Consider the following 20833-nt stretch of genomic DNA (forward strand, 5'->3'; position numbering starts at 1 on the left):
TCAGGTTATTTAGCAAAGTCGTTAACAAAACATTCTTATTAATAAATTTTGCGTGCAAAAAGACATTCCCAGGCCAGTCGAGAGATATAATTGACTGGCCTGGGAATATCTTGGTGTTCCCTGAGCTGCGCTGGGGAGAAGTCTGGGCTTCTCTGCTTAGGCTGCTGCCCCCCACGGCCAGCCCAGCCCAGGGTGAGTGGCGGAAAATGGATGGACAACTGTTTGTGAGGTTCCTTGACTTCTCAGTGGATTTTAATTGTTAGTTTTTGCAGTACAGCTAATTACCACCAAGAAAACTGTTATTCACCCATCAGGTAACCTGTAAATCATGAACCGGATGAGCTGTTGCATCACAGACCTTCTGATTTAAAGACTCATTAAATATAATACAGTGAGACAAAAGGTTGATTGATGCTTTATTGTATAAGGCATACCCGAATCCTAAAGAGACAGATGGTATAGTGTGTGCTGTAGTGATCTATACAGGGTATCATTTTTTACAGGTTGACTAACATTAGATCGTATTTCTCTGCCGACACAGGAGTTTTAATAATGAATGCAAAATGTCAGAGTGTGAGTTAAACATTTGGGTGTTTGAGAGACGTTTTTCCTAAAGCTGCACCCCGGGAAATTCATAATGACAGCTGAACCAACCCCTTGATGATGAACATAATCTTTGAGGCTGAAATCTCCAGGAAATGCTATTTGGCTGATTGATGTGTTCCATTTTACACACAGGGTCACATGGTAAGCATTTTAATGTTTTAGGCATCATTCATTTATCTTGTATTTCATGTTATTTAACCACAGTCTAATAACTTAGATAACTAAAGCTGATTATGGAAAACACTGACACAGTCTCTGATCTTCAACGAGGAGATGGTCTCTCTGGGGAAAATAATATATATATATATAAATATATTGTAATATTTAAAGGAAACACTTTTTTTACTGTATAAACCAGAAAGAAGGGACAACCTGCTGATTCTGTGTTTCCCAGCAGGCGTTGCACAATCTCCTGCAGCTCTACAATGTAGTCCGCCAAGTCTTCTGCTCTCAAGGTGACGCCAATTTCAAAGGGCGCACTTATCTGGTCCGAAGAGAAAAAAAACACAAAGCTGCAGGATTGACTGCTGGGAGATGGGCTGTATTTGTTTTGTATTTTTCCCCAACTCACTGTCATGGTTTTGTCCATATTGGTTTGATTTGGCTCCTCCATGGCTTGGCGACCGATTCTGGAGGACTTCACTTTGTTCTGTGATTTAAAAATGACATCTCATCATTGTTATGAAATAATTTCCACTTAAGAGGTTTAATTAACATAAGAAAACCTCCCTAATTCAAATGGCATGGGTGAGGTACAGTGCAGAATAATGTCACTGGTTGGTTGGTGAGTTCACAGTCTAAATAGCTGGTAGAGTTTTAATTTTTAGTCCATCTTAAAGCTTTGGTGGTTATGATGGGTGATAATAAGTTTAAACTCAAAGGCTGAAAACAAAAAACATGAAGCATTGAAATATTTATAGGTTATTACAAGCGTTAAAAAGAAACCAACGCTGAGTGAAGTTTTCATAAAGATTTTATAAAAATGTAGTTTAAAAAAAAAAGATAAATTAGGACAAAGTATCTCACCTGAGGTTTCTGTGATGGGCTGAGGAAGCTTGAGCCCGCACTGGTTGACTTGCACCACAAGGTCAAGGAACACAAGAGAAAAGCCAACAGGCAGGTGTTTCTTTTCAGAAGCATGGTGGAAGAAAAACGTCTCCACTGCTGGATCTGCTGCACACAGTATGAAGATGTTGTCTATTAAAAATCAGCTCTGATGCTTTTCACCTGATTCTGATATGGATCTAACTTTCTTTGTTTTCTGTCCATCTTCGTACCTTTATATACCTTTCATCCTCCTTCATGCTGGTTTAAAAAAAAAAACACTGAACACAACGGTAACAGGATGTTGTGTGATCATATCTTGGTAACATAAGACTGCTCAAATGTTTAATCTGATAGCAAAGTGGGCATTTCTCTGTTGTGATCTGATATGAGGTGTGATGGACATCTTATCAGTGGGCTATGGACAGAATAGTATTGCAGTCACAGACTTCTACAGCAGCACTGACTCTCAGGCAAGAGCTGTAATAAAGTTAGCAATAATCTAATGTTTGATTAGACAGGAAACTTAAATTTATATCAGCATAGTGTTATCATTACATCAGTGCTCAGCTGGAATGAATGCTACTTTAATATCTCTGAAATAAACAAATAAACCAAAGTAACTGGAGCGGATATTGACACAGCCATGTGGCATTTGATTTACAAGGATTTTCACTCACATTTACATGCTTGTGTTGTGTAATTGTGCTTTCAGTGGAACTGTGATGGTTCAAAATGGTTTTTAGTTTTTAAATCAACAGCCTACCAATTGACAAAATACACGAAGCCTAAAGCATCATGCATAAGACAGTATGAAGGACAGTTTATATGAAATGGAAAAACTTGCATTGGTCAGACAGCTACTCCAAGAAGTGTAATTACATTTCTTTGATTCAGGAAAGTAATCTGTATTTAATTTTTTTCTTATTTAGGCATCACACCTATCATATGGTTACTCAATACTTTGTTAGGTACACGTGTCCAATTACTCAGCACGATTATCTAATCAGCCTCAACTCAATACATTTACCCATGTAGACAAGATCTAGACGACCTGCTGAAGTTCAAATGGAAGATCAGAATGAGGAAGAAAGGTGATTTAAGTGACTTTGAGTGTGGCATGGTTGTTAGCACCAGATGGCCTGGCCTGAGTATTTCACAACCTTCTATAGGGTTTACAGAGAATGGTATGAAAAAAGAGAAAATAATCATTGACTGGTAGTCAAGCAGTAACTCGGTCCCTCGTTACAGCCAATGTGCACAGAAGAGCATCTCTGAATTTGCAGCACATTCAATTTTGAAGCAGATGGGTTACAGCAACAGAAGACCGCACTCGGTTTCTCAGGATAGGAAAATGAGGCTGTGACATTAAGATGTTCAGGAAATAAACAATAAACAGTCTGAAAGCAAGGCAGCACGGTGGCACGGTAGTTAGCACTGTTGCCGCACAGCAAGAAGGTCCTGAGTCTTTCTGTGTGGAGTTTGCATGTTCTCCCCGTGTTTGCGTAGGTTCCCTCCGGGTACTCCGGCTTCCTCCCACCGTCCACCGACATGCAGCTTGTGGGGATAGGTTAATTGGATAAACCAAATTGCCACTCGGTGTGAATGTGTGAGTGTGAATGGTTGTCTGTCCCTGTGTGTTGGCAGGGTGTACCCTGCCTCTCGCCCTATGACAGCTGGGATAGGCTCTAGCGCTCCCCGCGACCCTGAAAAGGATAAGCAGAAGCATGTATCCATCCTGTCTCATAACAGCAGATCAGTCTGCAGGGGACATTTTTGTCCCCCTCAATACCAACTGATCATCCTTTAATTTCCACAGCTTACCTGAGTATTGTTGCCGACCATGTCCACCCCTTAATGAACACACTGTACCCATCTTTTGATGAAAACTCTCAATTTCAAAAACAAACCCCCCCAAACACTTTTGGGATGTGTTTAATTTTCATTGAGGAAATGGTAAGTTTATCCAAAAAAGCTTCTACCCAACAAGGGTGCAGACACTTTTCTCCTAAACATATTGAAATTGTGTTGGATTCTAAACCTTGGATTAATGCCAATAGCCCTGTTGCAATTAAAGCAATTTTCATAACTATCTCGCACATAAATGCATATAATCACCCATAAAGCAAAAAAGACAAGAAAAAGAAAACTATAAAACTACTAAAAGTCGTGCAGGAGGGAGTCTGCACGACTTTTTTCCCCTTCCTTATAAAATCTGTTTTCCTTTATCTAGACTAGACAATAGTCATCTCATTTTATTTTAGTTTATAGTTACTTTTTAACAAAAACGGTGAAAGTAAGAATGAACGTTTGAAACGGAAATGCGTGCAGTGTCGGAGAGACGCCACTAGTTGGCTGTAAAGCGACAGTTTGGTAGCAACAGAAATACCAACGAAGAAGTCGGACTCCAGCAAACAGCAACAAACTGGAGATTAAGGTGTAGGGGAAATGGATAAAAAGAAGAAACCTTTAGACGTGACTGCTTCATCGGTGAGTTGAATGTACAGGCAGCTCTTCAAATATTTGTTTGACAGAAACTGTAGACGCTTAAGCTTAATTATACGGATAAACATAGCTAACTTACTCTCATGGTTGCTAGCAGCACATACAACGAGCATGGACTGTATTTAGAAGAAATACATAACGTTTGTTAGTTTTTTTTTTTCTTTGGAGAATAAACAGCTAAACCTTAAATTTCGGTTTTATTTCGTGCAGCTAGTGGACCTTAAAGCTGAGCTGTACAGGAAACAGGAGCAGTTCAAACGGCAGAAACTTGGACAAGAAACTTCTGGAGCAGGATTCAAAGCAAAATCAAAAGATAAGGTACAGCACGAGTGATTTCTGAACGTTTTTTTTATAATGGCGTGCAATGACTGACTCACGTTTCTAATTTTCCTCTCCACATGTTCCTCTGCAGAAGCCCAACATCTGGAATAAACAAAATGCGGGTGTTTCAGCAAGAGCTGCTAAAGATGCAGAGCAGCTGGAAGAGGAGCGGAGCACCATCGATACAGCAAGGTGAGTTCAGTACTGCTGAAGTTTTTCTGTATAACAGGTGGACCAAAACCTCTCACAGCTTTTTTTTCTACTCTCTCGACAGGCGTAAGTTGGAGGAGAAGGCGAGACTCTACGAACAGATGACTAAAGGAGACTTTCCTGGTTGGTGAACTGTTTGTGCCTTATGTCTGCTACAACAGCATCAAAGTGGGCATACTTTCTATTTACCTTGTTGTGTAACTCATCAGATGAAGAGACGGAAGGGCTGTTCCTTGTTGACTTCACCCAGAAGATTATTGACAAAAAGAGAGAAACACTTGCCCAGAAGGAGAAAGAGGACGAGGAGCAACTCAGCTCATCACCCGTCCCTCCTCCTGAGAACCCGGATGAAGAATGGTAACTTCACATTGATTGCATTCATCAATATTCAACTTGTGCTGGCATCATATAACATATCAATATTAGGCTTATATGTTTTCCAGTATTTGCTAATACATTATGTTGCCAAAAATATTCACTTGTCTGTCTTGAGTGGCATTCCTTTCTTAATCCATAGGGTTTAAGATAATACTGGCCCACGCTTAGCTTCATATCTTTCAGCTTTCCACAGGTTTAGGAGTGAGTTTATGGGAATTTTTGACTATTCTTTTAGAAGCACATTTGCAAGGTCAGACAATAATGTTTGATGAGAAGGCCTGGCTCATAGTTGGCACTCTAATTCAGCAGTGGTCAGGATTCTGTGCAGGCCAGTCAAATTCTTCCACTCCAAACTTGCTCATCCAAGTCTTTATCAACCTTGCTTTGTGCACTGGTGCTCAGTCATGTTGGAACAGGAAGGGCCGATCCCCAAACTATTTCCACAATATTAAAAGAATGAAATTGTCAAAAATGTCTCAGTATGCAGAGTTCCTTTCACTGGAACCAAGAAGCTGAAACCACTGCTGTAGAATCCAGTGGCAGCTGCTCGGCCATAGAAACTCATTCCATTATGCTGGCTACCCACTGTTCTTGAGCTAATCTGAAGGCCACGTGAATTTTGTAGGTCTGTAGCGATTGACTCTGCAGAAAGTTGGCGACCTCTGCACAATGTACACCTCAGCATCCGCTGACACTGCTCTGTGAATTTACATGGTCTACCCCTTCATGGCTGAGCTGCTGCTGTTCACAGTTAGTTCCATTTTGTTATAATACCAGTAACAGCTGAGTGTTGAATATTTAGTAGCGAGTAAATTTCACAATTGAACCTGTTGCACAGGTGGTAAGGAGCTCCTAAGAGCGACCCATTCTTTCACAAATGTTTGTAGAAGCACCTGGGGCTTGCCACCTTTTGTTTTTAGAACAGAAGAAGCCTCTTGTATAAGAGCTGAGACATCTTCACAAACTTAGTTCAGTTTTCTAGACTACCATGAACTGAATGATTGAGAAGCCAGAAAGTTTTTATCAGCCACTATATGCAAATAACAATTTTTGCTCTGCGAATATAGAAGGAGTGATCAGACTCTATCACTGCTTTTTGACATTACAGATAAACAAAAGGCCTTGTGTTATTTGTCACAATATTTAAAAAAACAAAAACAACTATTTTTTTTCTCTGCAGGGTGGACTTTGTGGATGCTTTGGGACGATCTCGGCGGTGCATGAAAAAAGACCTGCCAGACTTTAAGAAAATGGACCAAGACCTTCAAGGGAAAGGGTAATTATTTATGTATTGTGATTTTTTTTTTTCTTCAAGGATGGTAATGAAATATTTGAAACTCTTAACTCTTTTGGATATGCCTGGTCCCTGTAGAAAAGCTTCATCAGACAAGACATTACTCTCAGAAGACATGCGACGAGAGCTGCAGAGGCAGGAGTGGGAGAGGGAGGAAGAGGAGGCAATGAAAAGGCCTGTTGGACCGATTCACTATGAGGATATCAGACAACAGGGTTAGTGTCACAGCAAAGAGCTTTGAGCCCTTACATCGTCTTTCACTCAGTCAGCCACAAGGCGATTTGTTTGTGGTTACAGATTAGTATTGAGCCTGTGTCATCTTTCCTCATAGTTGGCTACAGAGTTAATGGTGATCTTGAGAGTTTGAAGTTAGATCTTTGTGGGTTTTGCTTAATCGCCACTGAATTCTTTGCCAAATAATATATACCAAAAGAATTTATGGACTGAAAATAAGGTCTTTTTTTATGCTACGCTACACTTTGAAACAGAGGAAGTTTGGTTTGCAGGTTTGAAACTGTTGTCTTACTGTTGTTGTTCTTATCTCAGAGGCTCGGGACCTTGGTGTGGGGTACTACGCATTCTCTCAGGATCAGGAGCAGCGGCAAAAACAGAGAGAAACTCTGGACATGCTTAGAGATCAGGTGAGCTATTAAACACATGTAAAATGCCGGCCCAGGACAGCATTATGGTTTCTGATAGAGGGATGGACATATAGATATTCTATTCATCCCAGGGGAATGACTGTGTTATAGCAGCAGCATAAAGAATAATAAAAAAAAAACATTGATAAAAGCACCACAGGCCCATATTGAAGGCCTTGTTATGTGAGGAAGTGCAAAATTGTACATACAAGAGAAAGAGATAATTTGATAACAATGGAGAGAATTAATAAAGGAATTATTTAACTGTTTACAACACTGAACATTTATAATGTAATAAAAATATTTAGATTGTGATTGTCATTTAAATTAGATCCATCAGGAATTATTTATTACTTTATAATCTAATAAGTGTTTTATTCCACCTGTTCTGTCCTGCAGACTACAGATCAGCGCACAAAGAGAGAACGACTGAAGGAGAGGAAGCAGGCCATCCTACAGGCTCGACTAGCCAAGGTAAGGCAGAGGAAGATGAAGAAGGCCAAGCTGGATGGTACAGAGGAAGAGGAGAAAGAAGAGGAGAATGAAGGTTCGGATCTGCACGGCTGTTTGTGTAGAAAATTTGTTTGCAGGCTTCAGTTCAATGATCGCACGAATGCTAGTAAGAACAGTTATGAATTCTTGGTTTCAGGAGAGGAAGAGGAATTTGAAACAACAGGGACCTCCCCTCAACCAGAGGAGTGCCCAGAGGTCAGCATACTCAAGAAGGTGGAAGTGGAGATCCAGGAGAGGAGAGACACCAAACCAGGAGTTCCTCATGTCAGAGAGTGGGACAGAGGCAAAGGTAAGTCTCATTTAAAAAAAAAAACACTTTCATGTTATGAATATAATAAATGTGCTGTATGTTTCAGCTAGATAACACGTTAAATAGGATGTTTTCTTTTCTGTCGATGATGAAGTTAATTCATTATTTAGATACAGCGGTTTCTGTGTCATGCATGCTGGGTCACTGGCATGATTTAACTGGGACCCTTGATTCAAACAGAGACATTGATATTATTAGTAACACTTGTTTGTCCTTCTGTAACAAATCAAAATGTGTTGTGAAAAACCCAAAGTTCAAGTCCCCAACTGATAGTTATAGTATAATATACAGTACTCCAATAAAAAGACTATTTGGTTTTCCATTTGATGAGCTCACACTGCTTTAGGCTGTAGTAATGTTGAGATGTGTATTTTTTTTTTTAAATTTGTGGAAATTATTGCAAATACAGAGCAGAGCAACTATGTTTGCAGATGAAAACTTCAGAGAGTCTCATTTATAAAACTGCTAAAAGAAGTACAAATGCACAAAAGCTGAAGATATTTGTGTGCCAAAAGTCAGCGTTCCTGTTATAGATAATAGACCACGCGGAAATGTGTGGTCAGCCTCATACTCTGCCCTCTGCACACCCACATTCAGCCAACAATGGTGACGCCAAACTCCTCATGACATTTGATGCATAGAGAAGAGCCAGGCCCCACAGTGCTCATTGCTTGTATTTCCTTTTCCTTGATCTGCATTATGAACAGGACTCATAATGACTGTGTGAGAGCTTTTATTGACTTAATGCAGTCTATGAGCAGGTGGTGAAGGCAAGTCAGGTCAGGTGACAGTAAATGTCAGAGGTGACTGACTGCTGTCACAGTTGCACTGTTGTTGCACTTTTATGCAATTTGTTAGTGCTCCTTTGCTCTTTGAACCAGGGCTGATAATCACCTTTAATATCAGGGAAAGGCAAGTCTACAACTATCTATAACTCCAACTGAGCTGTGCTCCAAAGTCAGCCTCTTCTGACTATAAAAATGACTACCACCAGCTGTTCATCCTGAAGTGTCCAGCTTCTATTATTAGCACAGCACAAGTGGATGGAAGTAGTTATTTATTTGCATCCTTCTTCAGCCAGTTTTCTGGAAATTCCATTCATATTTGCTTGGCTGTTTGGATCAAAGCCTAGCTAGTTCTTCTAATAAATTCAGCACCATCCAATAATAGATTGACAGATTGGCTTTATGTCACTTTTAGGTGGAGTTTTAAGGATCAAGGCACCTCTGTTTTCTGGAATGTAACCTCCCTAACATTAGCTTTTGTCTTTGTTTCCTTTCAGAGTTCATGTTTACTGAGTGGAAAAGTCGGCGTCGGGAGGAGCGGGATACTGAATTTGCACCTCCGTCTGCATACTTTGCAGATGACAAGAGGCCGAAACCAGGAAAGTATAAAAATGAGGAGAATAAATCCAACATGTCCTTCAAGTGGGCAAGAGCTCCAGGAGGAATCTCTGAGAGCAAAGCAGAACCACAACCTCGGTCTAAAACTGCATCTTCACCTCCTGAACCTCAACCAAACCCTCCCCCGTCTGCACAGCCACCGCCCTCAGACAGCTCGTCGCTGTCGGCTCCCCCCTTTCATCCCCAGTATCCCCCTCACCCGCTATTTTATCCTCCATTTCCTCCTCCACCTACTCCTCAGTTTGCAAGCCCACCTCACCTCCTTCCTCCATTTCCACCACCGTTCCCACATCAATATCCACCCCAGTATCCACCTCAGGTGCAGAGCCAGGCGCAACCTGCAGGTGACAGCCAAACCCAGCAACTCCACCAGGGCCCTCCTCAAAGTCTGGATGACATGTTGTCCTTCTACAGGAACTCCACCTGATGTCTAAATACTGCTTGATGTGTAGTTGGGTCATATTGTGAGTTTAAACACTGCTCTTTTTTTCTCGCTCTTTGTTTATAGAGTAAATCACAAAAACAATAAAACACAATATGTCAGCTTTTTGGAGTTTAGATATTTAATAAATATCAAGAGTGCATCATTTGTGTTTGTGTGTATTTTGGTCACAGAAGGGATTAATGATTAATTTCTGCTCAAGCACTGCACATGAATATCAAAACTTTAATCCAGCTACGAAGAATGACCGAGGGGATGTCATGCAATGCCTTGTTACTTCAGGGTCAGAGGTCAGGCAGAGACCAGTGACCTGAAGCCAGCTGAGATCTTCTGCCTTGACCTGACATACTGAAGTTACACCGTTTTCTGGAGAGAAATGATCAAAAATGAATTGTCATCGTGCAGGTGACTGCTGTTCAAAACCCCACAAGGCTAGCCGCTCTGATCGAAACTGTGGGAAGAGCGGTGAGTGCACTGTACGAAATATGGGAAAGATCTTCGAGGAGCTCACGGCTCTTAAAAGAGAGACCAGTGATGGACATTAGGACGAGTGTAAAATGGATGCAGTTCGTTCGACCTAAACCAGTTACCTCCATCTCTAATGCGGCTATGCCTCCACCCCTGACGGCGCCAGCTGCTTGAAGGTTGACGCCGAGGAGAACAACAACATTCTTCCAGGAGAGACGATAATGAGAACGAACTGACTCTCTGCCCTATTCATCAAGGCCACCTGCGTAGGACTGTTGATCTTTGCCTAACAGGCGAAAGGACACACACCCCGACACGCACACATGCACACTGATACTGATATGCACTCACCACACTCCCTTCCCCGGATGCTTACCTCGCTCGATGGAGACAGCGGCTCAGCTGGAGGCGCGAGGAACTGCAGCGTTCGCGACCGCTGTGTACATCGGCGTAATCCCCGCCCCTATGGTGCTTGTCTGTGTTTCATGGCGTATAGTGTGATGATCTGTGCTTCTTTATGTGCTATGGAGTTTCCTGTTTTCTCCTCATGATGACTCCCTTGTTGGAAGTCATCATGGGCAGAAACCCCCTTTTTTTTCTCCTGAACTTTGCCCCTATATGTTACATATCTCATTGTCTACCCCTTTTTTGCTCCCTAGCCGGACCTGTCTCCCCAATGTAAGTTTGTATATTATGTATTGTCTGTATGGTCGACTAGGTCTGTCATTTCAGCTCCTGGCAACTGCAACTGACAAATAAAGCTTATCCTATCCTATAAAGTTAAAACCATTTGTGGGTTTTTGCTTAGATGAAGATCAACCGTTCTTTTATGAGCAACCAAAACAAAAATCCTGCTAAATCCTTCCAAGGGGTTCATAAATTTTTCTTGCAAGAGTATATCACAAAATGATTCATATTTGTGTTTAATGTCAGTCGGCTCACGGAGCTGTTTGGAATCTGGGAGTGTGTAATTTAGTTGCAGTATATAAATATCCACCAGATGGTACCACATACACTTTTATGTGAAGTTCAAGTGACGGTTCATTGATTTCTTCACTATTCCTTTAAGAGTTGCAGTAGCCTTTGTTAGTTGTTTATTTACTGAGTATTTATTAAGGAAATTCTTATGCTTTGTCTCAAAACTGGCTTCGGCATAGCATCTTCTGATGCCTCGATTTATTCCTTTGCCAATCCAAACTGGGAAACCTTTTTTTCTCCAATCTTCTCTTGGAAAAACATGCTTGAATAAAGGTGCAGTTATGGTGAATATTAGCCTCAGTTTCCTGTTCTTATTTGACAGGAGTGGTCTTCTGCTGCTGTGACCCATCTCTAATATTTGATATGTGCAATCATACCTTGGCTATGAAAACTGTTTATTTAAGTTACTATTTTGTTGCTATGAGCTTGAAGTAGTCTGACCATTGTCCTCTGAGCTCTGGCATCAACATGACATGTTCACGCTGAGAACTACCACTCACTGGATATTTTCTTTTTTTCACACCGTTCTCTGTAAACCCTTGAGATGGTTCTGTGGGAAAATCCCAGAAGAGGAGCAATTTCTGAAATACTCAGACCAGCCTGTCTGGCACTAACAACTTAAAATCACTTTTTTTCCCCTTCATTCTGATACTCGGGTTGAACTTTAGCAGGTCTTCTTGATCATGTGTACATGTCTAAATCCAGGCCATCGTTCATCTTTGGAGAGAATTTAGCAGAGCCCAATATAACAACTGCTCAGCTAAATAACCTCACATCACTGTTATGGGGGTGACTCAAAACTAGCTTTAATCATGATGATTGACTCTGAATGCGGGCTGAATGCAGGCTGTTACATAAAAGCATCTAAAATTACCCTATAACGGAGATTCAGGCATGCAGCATTACGTTACAAAGGACAGCACTTCTGCCGTGGGATAATGTTGGTTTACATGTGCTGAAACATAACACAGATGGTTATCAGTTTTCTCATTCTGACCTCTGACCCTGTGCAGCTCCACAGAAAAATCACAACACACCTCACCAGGGAGCTATTCAAGGGATTAATAAAAAGCCTGATTTACCACTTGACCCTCATCACCCTATTAGCCTTCCAGTTAGATATTTGGCCTGGGTTCTCCCTCCCTTGTTTCCTCTCTAACGAGAATGTTAGTTTGGCGCATTGTGTGTTTTGTTGATCTCTCCAACACATATTGGGTTTATCTTCCTGTTGAGGTAGATTTTTGACCCAATTGTAACCTTAAACATGATGTTTTTTTTCCTCTTTTTGTTACTCTAGTCTCACATTGAGTCCATGCACTCTCAGACAGCTGAAGCACTGTGTCACTGGTAGGTAGATGTATTTGTGTGTGTATCTCTGTAAAGCATGTGTTTGTATGCACTGTTGAAGCTAAACTGGTGCCAGGTAAATTTTCTGCCTGTGGGGTGACAATATGTTTCTATAGTAACAGGACCTCACAGACTAAAAGTCATATAGTGAGTTAAAGAGCAAAATAATAATTTATTTCCTCCCACATGGTTCCTTTTAATGGTATCGCTCAGCTGGTTCATTTTTTTGGTCCAGACTGAAATAACTCAGCAGGTTTTGGAGTGATTATCACAGACTGTTTTTCCCAGGATATTAAAAATGCTCTGGGGTTTTCTTTACAGCCACCATAAACGTGATATTTGTGGCTTTTAGTGAAATCCCTCAACAACTGGCCGAGTTTAAATTTGTCCAGTACTTTGGTTTATGACCAGATTTATGCAAACTAATGACACTTAATCAGCCTCGGCTTCCACTGTGTGCTCAGCAAATGTTAGCATGATAAAACACTAAGAGTAATATGTAGATCATAATCAATCTAAATTGCTGAACACCAGCATCATGTTTCAGGTGCACGGTCATTGTAAGCAAATTAGTGTGCTGATAAAAGGATTAAGCTGGAAGTATCACTCACTCTATATAAACATAATTAAGGTAATAACAATAGTGACATGTATAATCTTTGGACAGTCTGTTTATTGCCAAAAAAGTTGCCTGTGAAATGAAAAAACAAACAATCAAACTAGAAAACAGTGATTTTCATTTTGTTTTTGTTTGTATGTCATCTAAAGCTTACACTGACTGGCCACTGGTACACTTTTCAACTGCTTGTTGACACAGTTACTCACATGCTAAAAACTAGACACAGTCAAGTCAAGCTGCTGAACTTCGAACTGAGCCTCAGAATGGGGAAGAAATTAGACTTAAGTGACTTTGAATGATGACTTTAATTGACTGTGATTGCTGGTTCCAGACATGTCAGAAACTCCTGGTCCTCTCCGGATTTCCCCACACAATGGTTTCCAGGCTTTAAAGAGGCTGATTGGAAAAAAGAGAAAATGTCCAGTGAGCACCAGATCCCTGCGTGAAAACTTCTTGCTAATGCCAGAGGTCAGAGAATGGCCAGACTACATCGAGCTGAAATGAAGGCAACAGCAACTAAAATAACCACTCGACACAACCGAGGTATGCAGGAGAGCACAAGACATCAAACTTTGAAGCAGATGGGCTGAAGCAGAAGAAGAGCACACCAAGTGCCACTCCTGTCAGCTCAGAACAAGAACCTGAGGCTACAATTCACACAAGCTCACTAAAATTGGACAACAGAAGAGTGGCAAAGCATTGCCTGACCAGATTAGTCTCGATTGGGCCAGAATTTGGCTTAAAGAAAATGATAATGATCCGTCTGTATCAGAGTTCAGGAGTGAAATGGTATGGGGAATGCTTTACCGATACGGTTTTGGGCCCCAATACAGCTAAATATTGCGTAAACATCACAGCCACCCCATTACTGTTGCCAATCACGTCCTTCCTTTTATTATCATAGTGATCTTCTGGTGGCTGCTTCCAGCAGGATAGCACACCATGTCACAGAGCTCAGATCATCTCAAACTGATTTCCTGAACATGTCTGTAAGTTCCCTGAACTCAAATGGCTTCCACAGTCTCCAGATCTCAATCCAGTGGAGCACCTTTGAGTTCTAGTGTAACGGGAAAATTGCATCATGGATGTGCGGCTGTCGTATCTGCAGAAACCGTGTGACGCCATCATGTCAATGTGGACCAAAAATCTCTGAGGAATGTTTCTAACACCTTGTTAAATCTCTAAGACATGTCTAAAAGCCCAGCACGACCAAGATGCACCTAGTGGTAAATTAAATGTGTCAATGTCATCAAATTTCAAAATCAAAGTCAATATTTCTCAGTTTCAGTCACTGCTGTCCAAAGTGAGTGGCTCCGAACACTGACCACGACTAATCTGACCATACAGCCTTAACTGAGTGGGGCCAAGAAGTAAGTCAGTGCCTTTTGTGTGCAGTTTTACCAAAGACTGAACAAGATTTGACTTGCTGACTTATCACTTTAATGAATCTAATCACTTATTAGGGACATGAAGGTGTGTCCTGCTGACAGATCTGCCTTTCTCTCAAGGATCAGCCACACTGGGAAATCATTTCTGTATTTCTGTGTGTCATTTTAATTCTGCTCTGGGTGAGCAAAAATGGCAATCAGCCATTTTCTTAATGGACAATAAATGATCTGCACATCAAGGATACTTACAATGCACTCTGATGTTTTTTTTCCCCTAATAATTTTTTGGGGGTAAATCAAAAGCATTAAGTTTCGCCAACAGCCACACATGTGTTGATGCAACTATGAAGCCACTCAGTGCTGAAGGTTGCAAACTGGGGGTGATGTGCACCACTTTCTCAGCGATGCCCTCTAGACTTGAACTGATGATCTAATCTCTGCAGGGCCCTGATCCAGAGAGGTGGGAAGAGAAGGTCTGTCCCCCTGTTAATGCACTTACACTGACATAAAAAGCAAACCAGGCCAGTGAGCTGCAGCGTTTATCCCTTCTACCTGCAACATCAAACTACTGGCACTGGGAGATCAAATAAATCCTCTCCTCGTGCTCCAGAGAGGTTCAGATAAACTAGAGCAGTGCAGAGGTTTCACACTGACTCTTTGTATTAAAGTTTGTATAGTTTGGAGCTGATCCTGATTATTATATTGATATATTGAGGCAAACATTTTCTGTGTCCTCAAGTCTGTAATTAATCGAAATTGATCAAATTAGATTTTTTTGGCTTTGTAGTGGAGATACTAAAATCAAAAGTGCAGCTACAGCCACTTGTTCACTGGGAAGAAGGGAAACAGCTGGCCTGCCTCTGTCTGAAGGCAAACTCTTTGTATAATTATTATTTACTTACTTCTTGGCCATGAGCTATATACTTCCTGAAATCTCACGGTTTAGCTTACACTACAACGTCACACAGGTCTTTCCAAAAATCTGTTCACACTGTACCGGCATTACTTTAGTTAGGCCCAGGCGAGCTGTGAGCTCAGACGACACACCGGTCTTTGGGATGTTTTTAATCCTCTGGGCAGTTTTATGATGCAGAGTATCAACAGCACAACAGGGGACTAAACTCTCAAAATGGAAAAGCAATCAAACTCATAAATTGTCAGTGCAGGACACACAACTGCAAGTTCACTGAGCTGGATGGAGGTTTGGTAATAAAACGAAACCTTCATCAAGAAGTTTTTTTCATCAAGAGGTTTGTTTTTAAGGTTTAATGTAACGGTAAGAAAGGAAATAGCAGGGTTTCCTTGAACGGTAATAAGGGATTACGTTTATTGATTAATGACATGCACATTTGAACCAACAGAGACATTTAGAGACAGTGACAGATTACTGAAATTGTTATATGCAAAAAATTGCGAAAGAATGTGTCAAGTATTGGAGATTTTCTTTTACATAAACTGAAGTTTCTAAACATTTGACTAAAAAATCAGATTAAAGTTTTAAAGATATGCAGAGAGCAGGTTAAGATGGTAAGCACACATTGGTGTGTGTGTGTGTGTGTGTGTGTGTGTGTGTGTGTGTGTGTGTGTGTGTGTGTGTGTGTCTGCATGTGCTCACTGAGCAAAGTTACTTAAAGTTGGATCTTCACTGGAGTCATAAAACAATAGGGGGGCCTTTTTGTGAAGTCCAGCAATCCTGAAAGAGAGACTGGTGGAAAATCTAAAATTCATTAGAGCTTATTATGTTTAATTTCTGACACGTAAGCATTTTTATGCCTCTAAAATTAATTTCACCTTCTGTAAAGAAGGACAGCAGCTTGGTTTCATTTCCTTTCAACAATCCATGATTCCTGCTTTGGGATCCGCGGCGTTCTTCTGTGTGCTTATCTCAGCTGTGGAGCGCTGCAGGAGCTTCAACTTATTTGATTCCAGAGTCCTCCTAGAAATGCCACATGATAGAAATTAATTGAAAAGTTGCAGGGGAACAGAAACAGAGAGATAGAAAGAAGAAAACACAAATCAGAACAGGCTTCATGCCTTTGTTTTACCACTGTTGCTACTTCTTCTCGCTACAGCTATTACAAAAGAAATGGGTGAAACTCATGCTGCCCCACGGCTTGATAAAAATGAATAGCAATGGCACCCAAACAAAATGTGTCATTAGAACATCCTTTAAAAAAAATCTTCAATGAGCATCATCTAAAGATAATTAATTAAAAAAGAGAGCTCCATTAAAAAATAAATACAACAACAACAAAGAAAAAAAAATTAAATTTGTGCACGGAGCAGACAATTAAATCACATTATTAGCTCGACATCCCACACTGCTCAACGGGAGCACTGCTTTGCTGCTGTAGGCTTCCTTAATGGTTCATCAGTGAACAGTCTTACACTTATGTGTATTGCCACCTCCACACCATGAGAGGATGTGCTTCAGATGGAGGCCCGGGTCGCTCTGTCAGCATCACCCCACGGTGAGCTGTAATGAGTTGGTGAGCATAATGATAGCTAATGCTGCCACGGCTACTGAGCCCCTCTTGCCACAAGGCCGTAATGTGCTCCTGCTGCGCTGTGTCAAACAGCCACATGTAAAACAGACTGGTGCCAGTGAGCTTGATGGCAGGCCTGCTGCAATGTCTCCCCAGCAGCAGATGGATCAGAGAAAGAGGGGACAAAAGGGCCGTGGAGTCTGTAATGACAGTGTTTGGCTGCGGATCACATCACGACTTGGGGCAGCTGAATTTATGTTGTTAAATAACACCTCCTGCCTCCTCTGATCACATGTTGTTAACACGGGGGTGATATCAATTAGAATTTTTCAGTTCCACTGCCAATGCAACCACTCGGTCCTGATACTGCTGCTTTGTGAGACGTATGGTTAAGAGACTCATGGTTGCATCAGCTGACTAAAGTGCAGTCAGTATTAGTATCCAAAAAAATGCCATAAGTACTTCTAACAAGTCAACAAACTGCATTCACTGTCCTACTTGATTAAGCAAACACTTATTGCTACCCAAAAGTAATAATGAACAAATTAATTGTACATATAAATGTCCCTGGTTGCTATTACATTGTGTATAACATAATTAGACAATTAATTCTGATCCATCAGTGTACCGGCAGCATTTGAGTGCTGTATGAGGGACCACAAAGCAAAACGACTGGGAGAAACGGATTTAATCTTTTCATTAATATGCTTATGTTTGTTTGCTTTTAAGGTTTGAAATAAATGAATCAAGTCCAACACAAGAACCCAGGACTTTGAGTATAGTGTATATGAGTAATATAAAGGTACAGAAACCACACTGCTGGGTGACATGTTTAAGATGAACAGGGATGCGTTTTTCAGTTCATCACTGTGGTGAATATTAACAGACATACCAAATCAGTCTGCATTAATCTTTAGTCAATAATAGTCCTCCTTGAGTAAGTTTTGGTAAAGCTCACTGAAAACTGCTAAATAGTGGGCTTTTTTCTAAATTAATAATATTTGTGACAATTTGAGCACATCACTCTGTGAGAAGCTCAGAGCCACAGACTCTGTAGGCAAGTGAGAAAATGCAGAAAAAGTGTATTTTATGCAGTTATACATGATTAAGCAGTATAATGCTATACTTATTTTTAAGTGATGTGATCTGATTTCCTTTTTTTGTATGTTTGTCACACTTGAATGTATCCTATCATTAAACAAGTTTAAATATCAGACTGTATATAATAACTGTATACACAGTAGTAAGTGTACCTGATTTGAATCTATGGTAAAACTGATAGCTGATGTGTTTCTGTACATTTATGTCTTCACTTGTATTGTTGCATTGCTCCTGATTCTCTGGGATTTTGAGCACTTTTCACTTTTCCTCTATTAAAAGAAAAGGTTTGTGCTGAATTCATTACTGAAGTTGTTTCCTTATAGAAGCAAACTAATGTGTCTGAGATGCTGAGGAGTGTAAAATGCATCAAGTGTATACAGTACTTCTGGGCTGAGCTGAGCTGTGAGCTTGGAGGTAGTTTGTCTCCTGGGCAGTGTATGTGTCGCCTGTCAACTCTCCCACCCACCCACACACACACACACACACACACACACACACACACACACACACACACACACACACACACCACCCACTCTTCACGATGGTGGATAAAGATATTAGCTGGGCACTGTTGACATTGCATGCACACCCGTAATGGCCTCATAAATTCTGCTCATGTGAAAGGGGAGAAAAAAAGGAGTGAATAGGAAGGAAAGGGACTGGGGACTCATTGCAAGTCTACTCATTCTCCTGCTGCTCTAAACCACCCAGCAAGCTTTCTACCTGCAGTTAACAGATGCAGCAAATAGTCCTGCAAGTAGCATTTGACATTTGTGTTTACGATACACTTCAGAGCTCTGCTGCTTCATGTTGTGGTTATATGGTTTCTTTTTGGAATGTAACTCCTTTTTAAAGTGCTGCTAAAGTTCTTATATTACCATGTTTGATATTGTTTTAACAATCTATTATTCACTTTTACCCTAAAATGGCAAAAATAGTATGTATATTATATTTATGGATTTATTTTAGATAGATTTTGGGTATTTGATTGTATGAAAGTGGAAATTAAATTTGTGTGTAATATAGTTGAATAATGGTGCTGCCAGTTTTTGTCTTTATGTCTGTTCAGCTGATAATGTGCTGTGTTTGGACTCTGGTAAACTATTATTTGGTCATTACCTGTAAATGAAAGATGGATATTGTCACGATAACATCACCTACTTTTCTGCCATCCTAGGTTTTAAAACCAGATGTTAAGAGTGAGGGACAACCGGTTGGTATAAAATAGACAATAAAATATGCAATAAATAAAACTAGAAAGGCTAAACAAACAAAAAAAAAAAAACGGACTAAAATTATCTTGACTAACTAATATTAACTCTGGTGTGTGTTTTTAAATGTGATTTAAAGTGGAGGACCAACTCATTCTATAATTTGGGGGTCACAGACCTTTGTTTGGTGTATATGTGCAGAAGGTCTGCCAGGTAAGTGGGAGCCAAGCTCTAAAATAAAAACTGCTTTATTTACTTCACGTAGGACCTAATTTTTTTTTTAAATTAAAAGAAAAAAAAGATTAAAAAAGACTTGAAAGTAATGATTACATTTCATGGAACATGTTTGTTGAGATCTGAGCTTTTCGTTGTTACTTTCTGATTATTTGTAACTTTTACTTTTGCACCAGACGAGTCAGCACCTGCTGGTTATTTGGAGAAAAAAAAAAGTCCTCCTTTTGCATAAAGCTCCATAAACATATTGCGCATATTAGTGTGTTTTAACTGCAACTGTCACACCAGCTGCAGTATTTTGTGAACTTTTACAACTTCTTGAGCCTCTGACCAAACATCTCATACCAATTACATCAAAGTAATAGACATAAACAACAAAGATCACCTGATGCTAGCTGGCTAGACAACTTTTCGCCCCTCCTACGGGACACACAGGCTTCAACAACACTTCTGAAGAAACAATGCTATAAGTGCATGTTACAATACACTATATGCATTATTTACCTTAACAAAAAAGGGGGCCATGTGACCTAATTTGAAGGTTTTGTGACATGTGGAAAGTAGAAGTGTCAGCTGAAAACTAAGTGTCTAGAGTCAGACTACTGAGTTGAATTTGATGGTGATCTATGGCAGTCAGTGACCTTCCCTAAATTAGATGCTGTAAAGAACGGAGGCGGTGTTTCTTGGCAGCAAAGATGTCACTCTTGCTAGCTCCAGAGTCACATGCCCAGTATTGATTGTTAGATCCAGGAGCTGTTAAGGGGCTGCTTGCATCTCAATGTGTCCTTCAGCAGAGAATTAATGCTACCTCTGTAAAACAGCCTCTTTCCTGCTGGATTTCACTTCATTATTAATTAAGCACAAACAACAGTTTCCGAAACCAAAGTAAACTAAAAGATTCAGCAGGCACAGATCAGCATTCTAGTCAATACTGCTGTATTTATTTGAGAATTTTGAGCTTTCACAAATGCATCTCTGTGGTAAATACGAGGCCACAGCCAGGAGTCAGTTAGCTTCATCAGGTAAAAAAGCACATTTTTACACATTTCAGTATGTATTAAACAAACTGGAAATGAAATACCCAAATCAGGGACATTAAAGGGATTTCATGCTTATAAGTTGTGAAATGGAGTCTGTGACTCAGACGCATTCCACAAATTCAAAGAAGGCAAGATGATGGTGTCAGTGCAGCTGCTTAATGCATGTTGTCTCAGTTAATGCAATGCAGCAGAGCCAATACTGTATATGAATAAGTACATATAGTACTCATTCAGAAATCATACTTGTTATTAATCTCTGGCTCTCTTCCACAGCATGTCTTTTATCCTGTCTTC

General features: G+C 40.4%; 2 protein-coding genes across 2 annotated transcripts; one reads left to right on the plus strand and one right to left on the minus strand.

Moving 5' to 3' along the window:
- Window positions 1-403: 403 nt before the first annotated feature.
- ghrl (ghrelin/obestatin prepropeptide) lies at window positions 404-10586 on the minus strand. The gene is made up of 5 exons (XM_085273944.1): window positions 10512-10586; window positions 1633-1779; window positions 1178-1255; window positions 979-1090; window positions 404-888 (listed from the first exon to the last, which is right to left on the minus strand). Exons 2-5 carry the CDS (start codon window positions 1744-1746, stop codon window positions 869-871), a joined length of 324 nt encoding a protein of 107 aa, XP_085130070.1. The 5' UTR covers window positions 1747-1779; window positions 10512-10586; the 3' UTR covers window positions 404-868.
- ccdc174 (coiled-coil domain containing 174) lies at window positions 4010-10801 on the plus strand. Its single transcript, XM_085273943.1, has 11 exons — window positions 4010-4140; window positions 4366-4473; window positions 4568-4668; window positions 4751-4809; window positions 4896-5043; window positions 6245-6340; window positions 6437-6573; window positions 6905-6999; window positions 7399-7546; window positions 7649-7801; window positions 9105-10801. The coding sequence occupies exons 1-11, from the start codon at window positions 4099-4101 to the stop codon at window positions 9650-9652; spliced, it is 1635 nt and encodes a 544-aa protein (XP_085130069.1). The 5' UTR covers window positions 4010-4098; the 3' UTR covers window positions 9653-10801.
- Window positions 10802-20833: the final 10032 nt, after the last annotated feature.

The sequence above is a fragment of the Mchenga conophoros genome, linkage group LG5 (assembly GCF_057382185.1).
Source record: "Mchenga conophoros isolate Kocher_MC1m ecotype Shallow Benthic linkage group LG5, M_conophoros_male_GT1.1, whole genome shotgun sequence".
In the NCBI taxonomy this organism is placed as follows: Eukaryota; Metazoa; Chordata; class Actinopteri; order Cichliformes; family Cichlidae; genus Mchenga; species Mchenga conophoros.

Excerpts from the sequence above, each read along its gene's own strand:
- ccdc174 (XM_085273943.1), top strand. The coding sequence starts at position 4,099 with ATGGATAAAAAGAAGAAACCTTTAGACGTGACTGCTTCATCG. Across the intron at positions 4,141-4,365 it reads TAGACGTGACTGCTTCATCG|CTAGTGGACCTTAAAGCTGA; the intron begins GTGAGTTGAATG and ends TATTTCGTGCAG. Across the intron at positions 7,802-9,104 it reads AGAGTGGGACAGAGGCAAAG|AGTTCATGTTTACTGAGTGG; the intron begins GTAAGTCTCATT and ends GTTTCCTTTCAG.
- ghrl (XM_085273944.1), bottom strand. The coding sequence starts at position 1,746 with ATGCTTCTGAAAAGAAACACCTGCCTGTTGGCTTTTCTCTTGTGTTCC. Across the intron at positions 1,256-1,632 it reads GCCCATCACAGAAACCTCAG|AACAAAGTGAAGTCCTCCAG; the intron begins GTGAGATACTTT and ends TTTAAATCACAG. Across the intron at positions 889-978 it reads GGGAAACACAGAATCAGCAG|AGAGACCATCTCCTCGTTGA; the intron begins GTTGTCCCTTCT and ends TATTTTCCCCAG.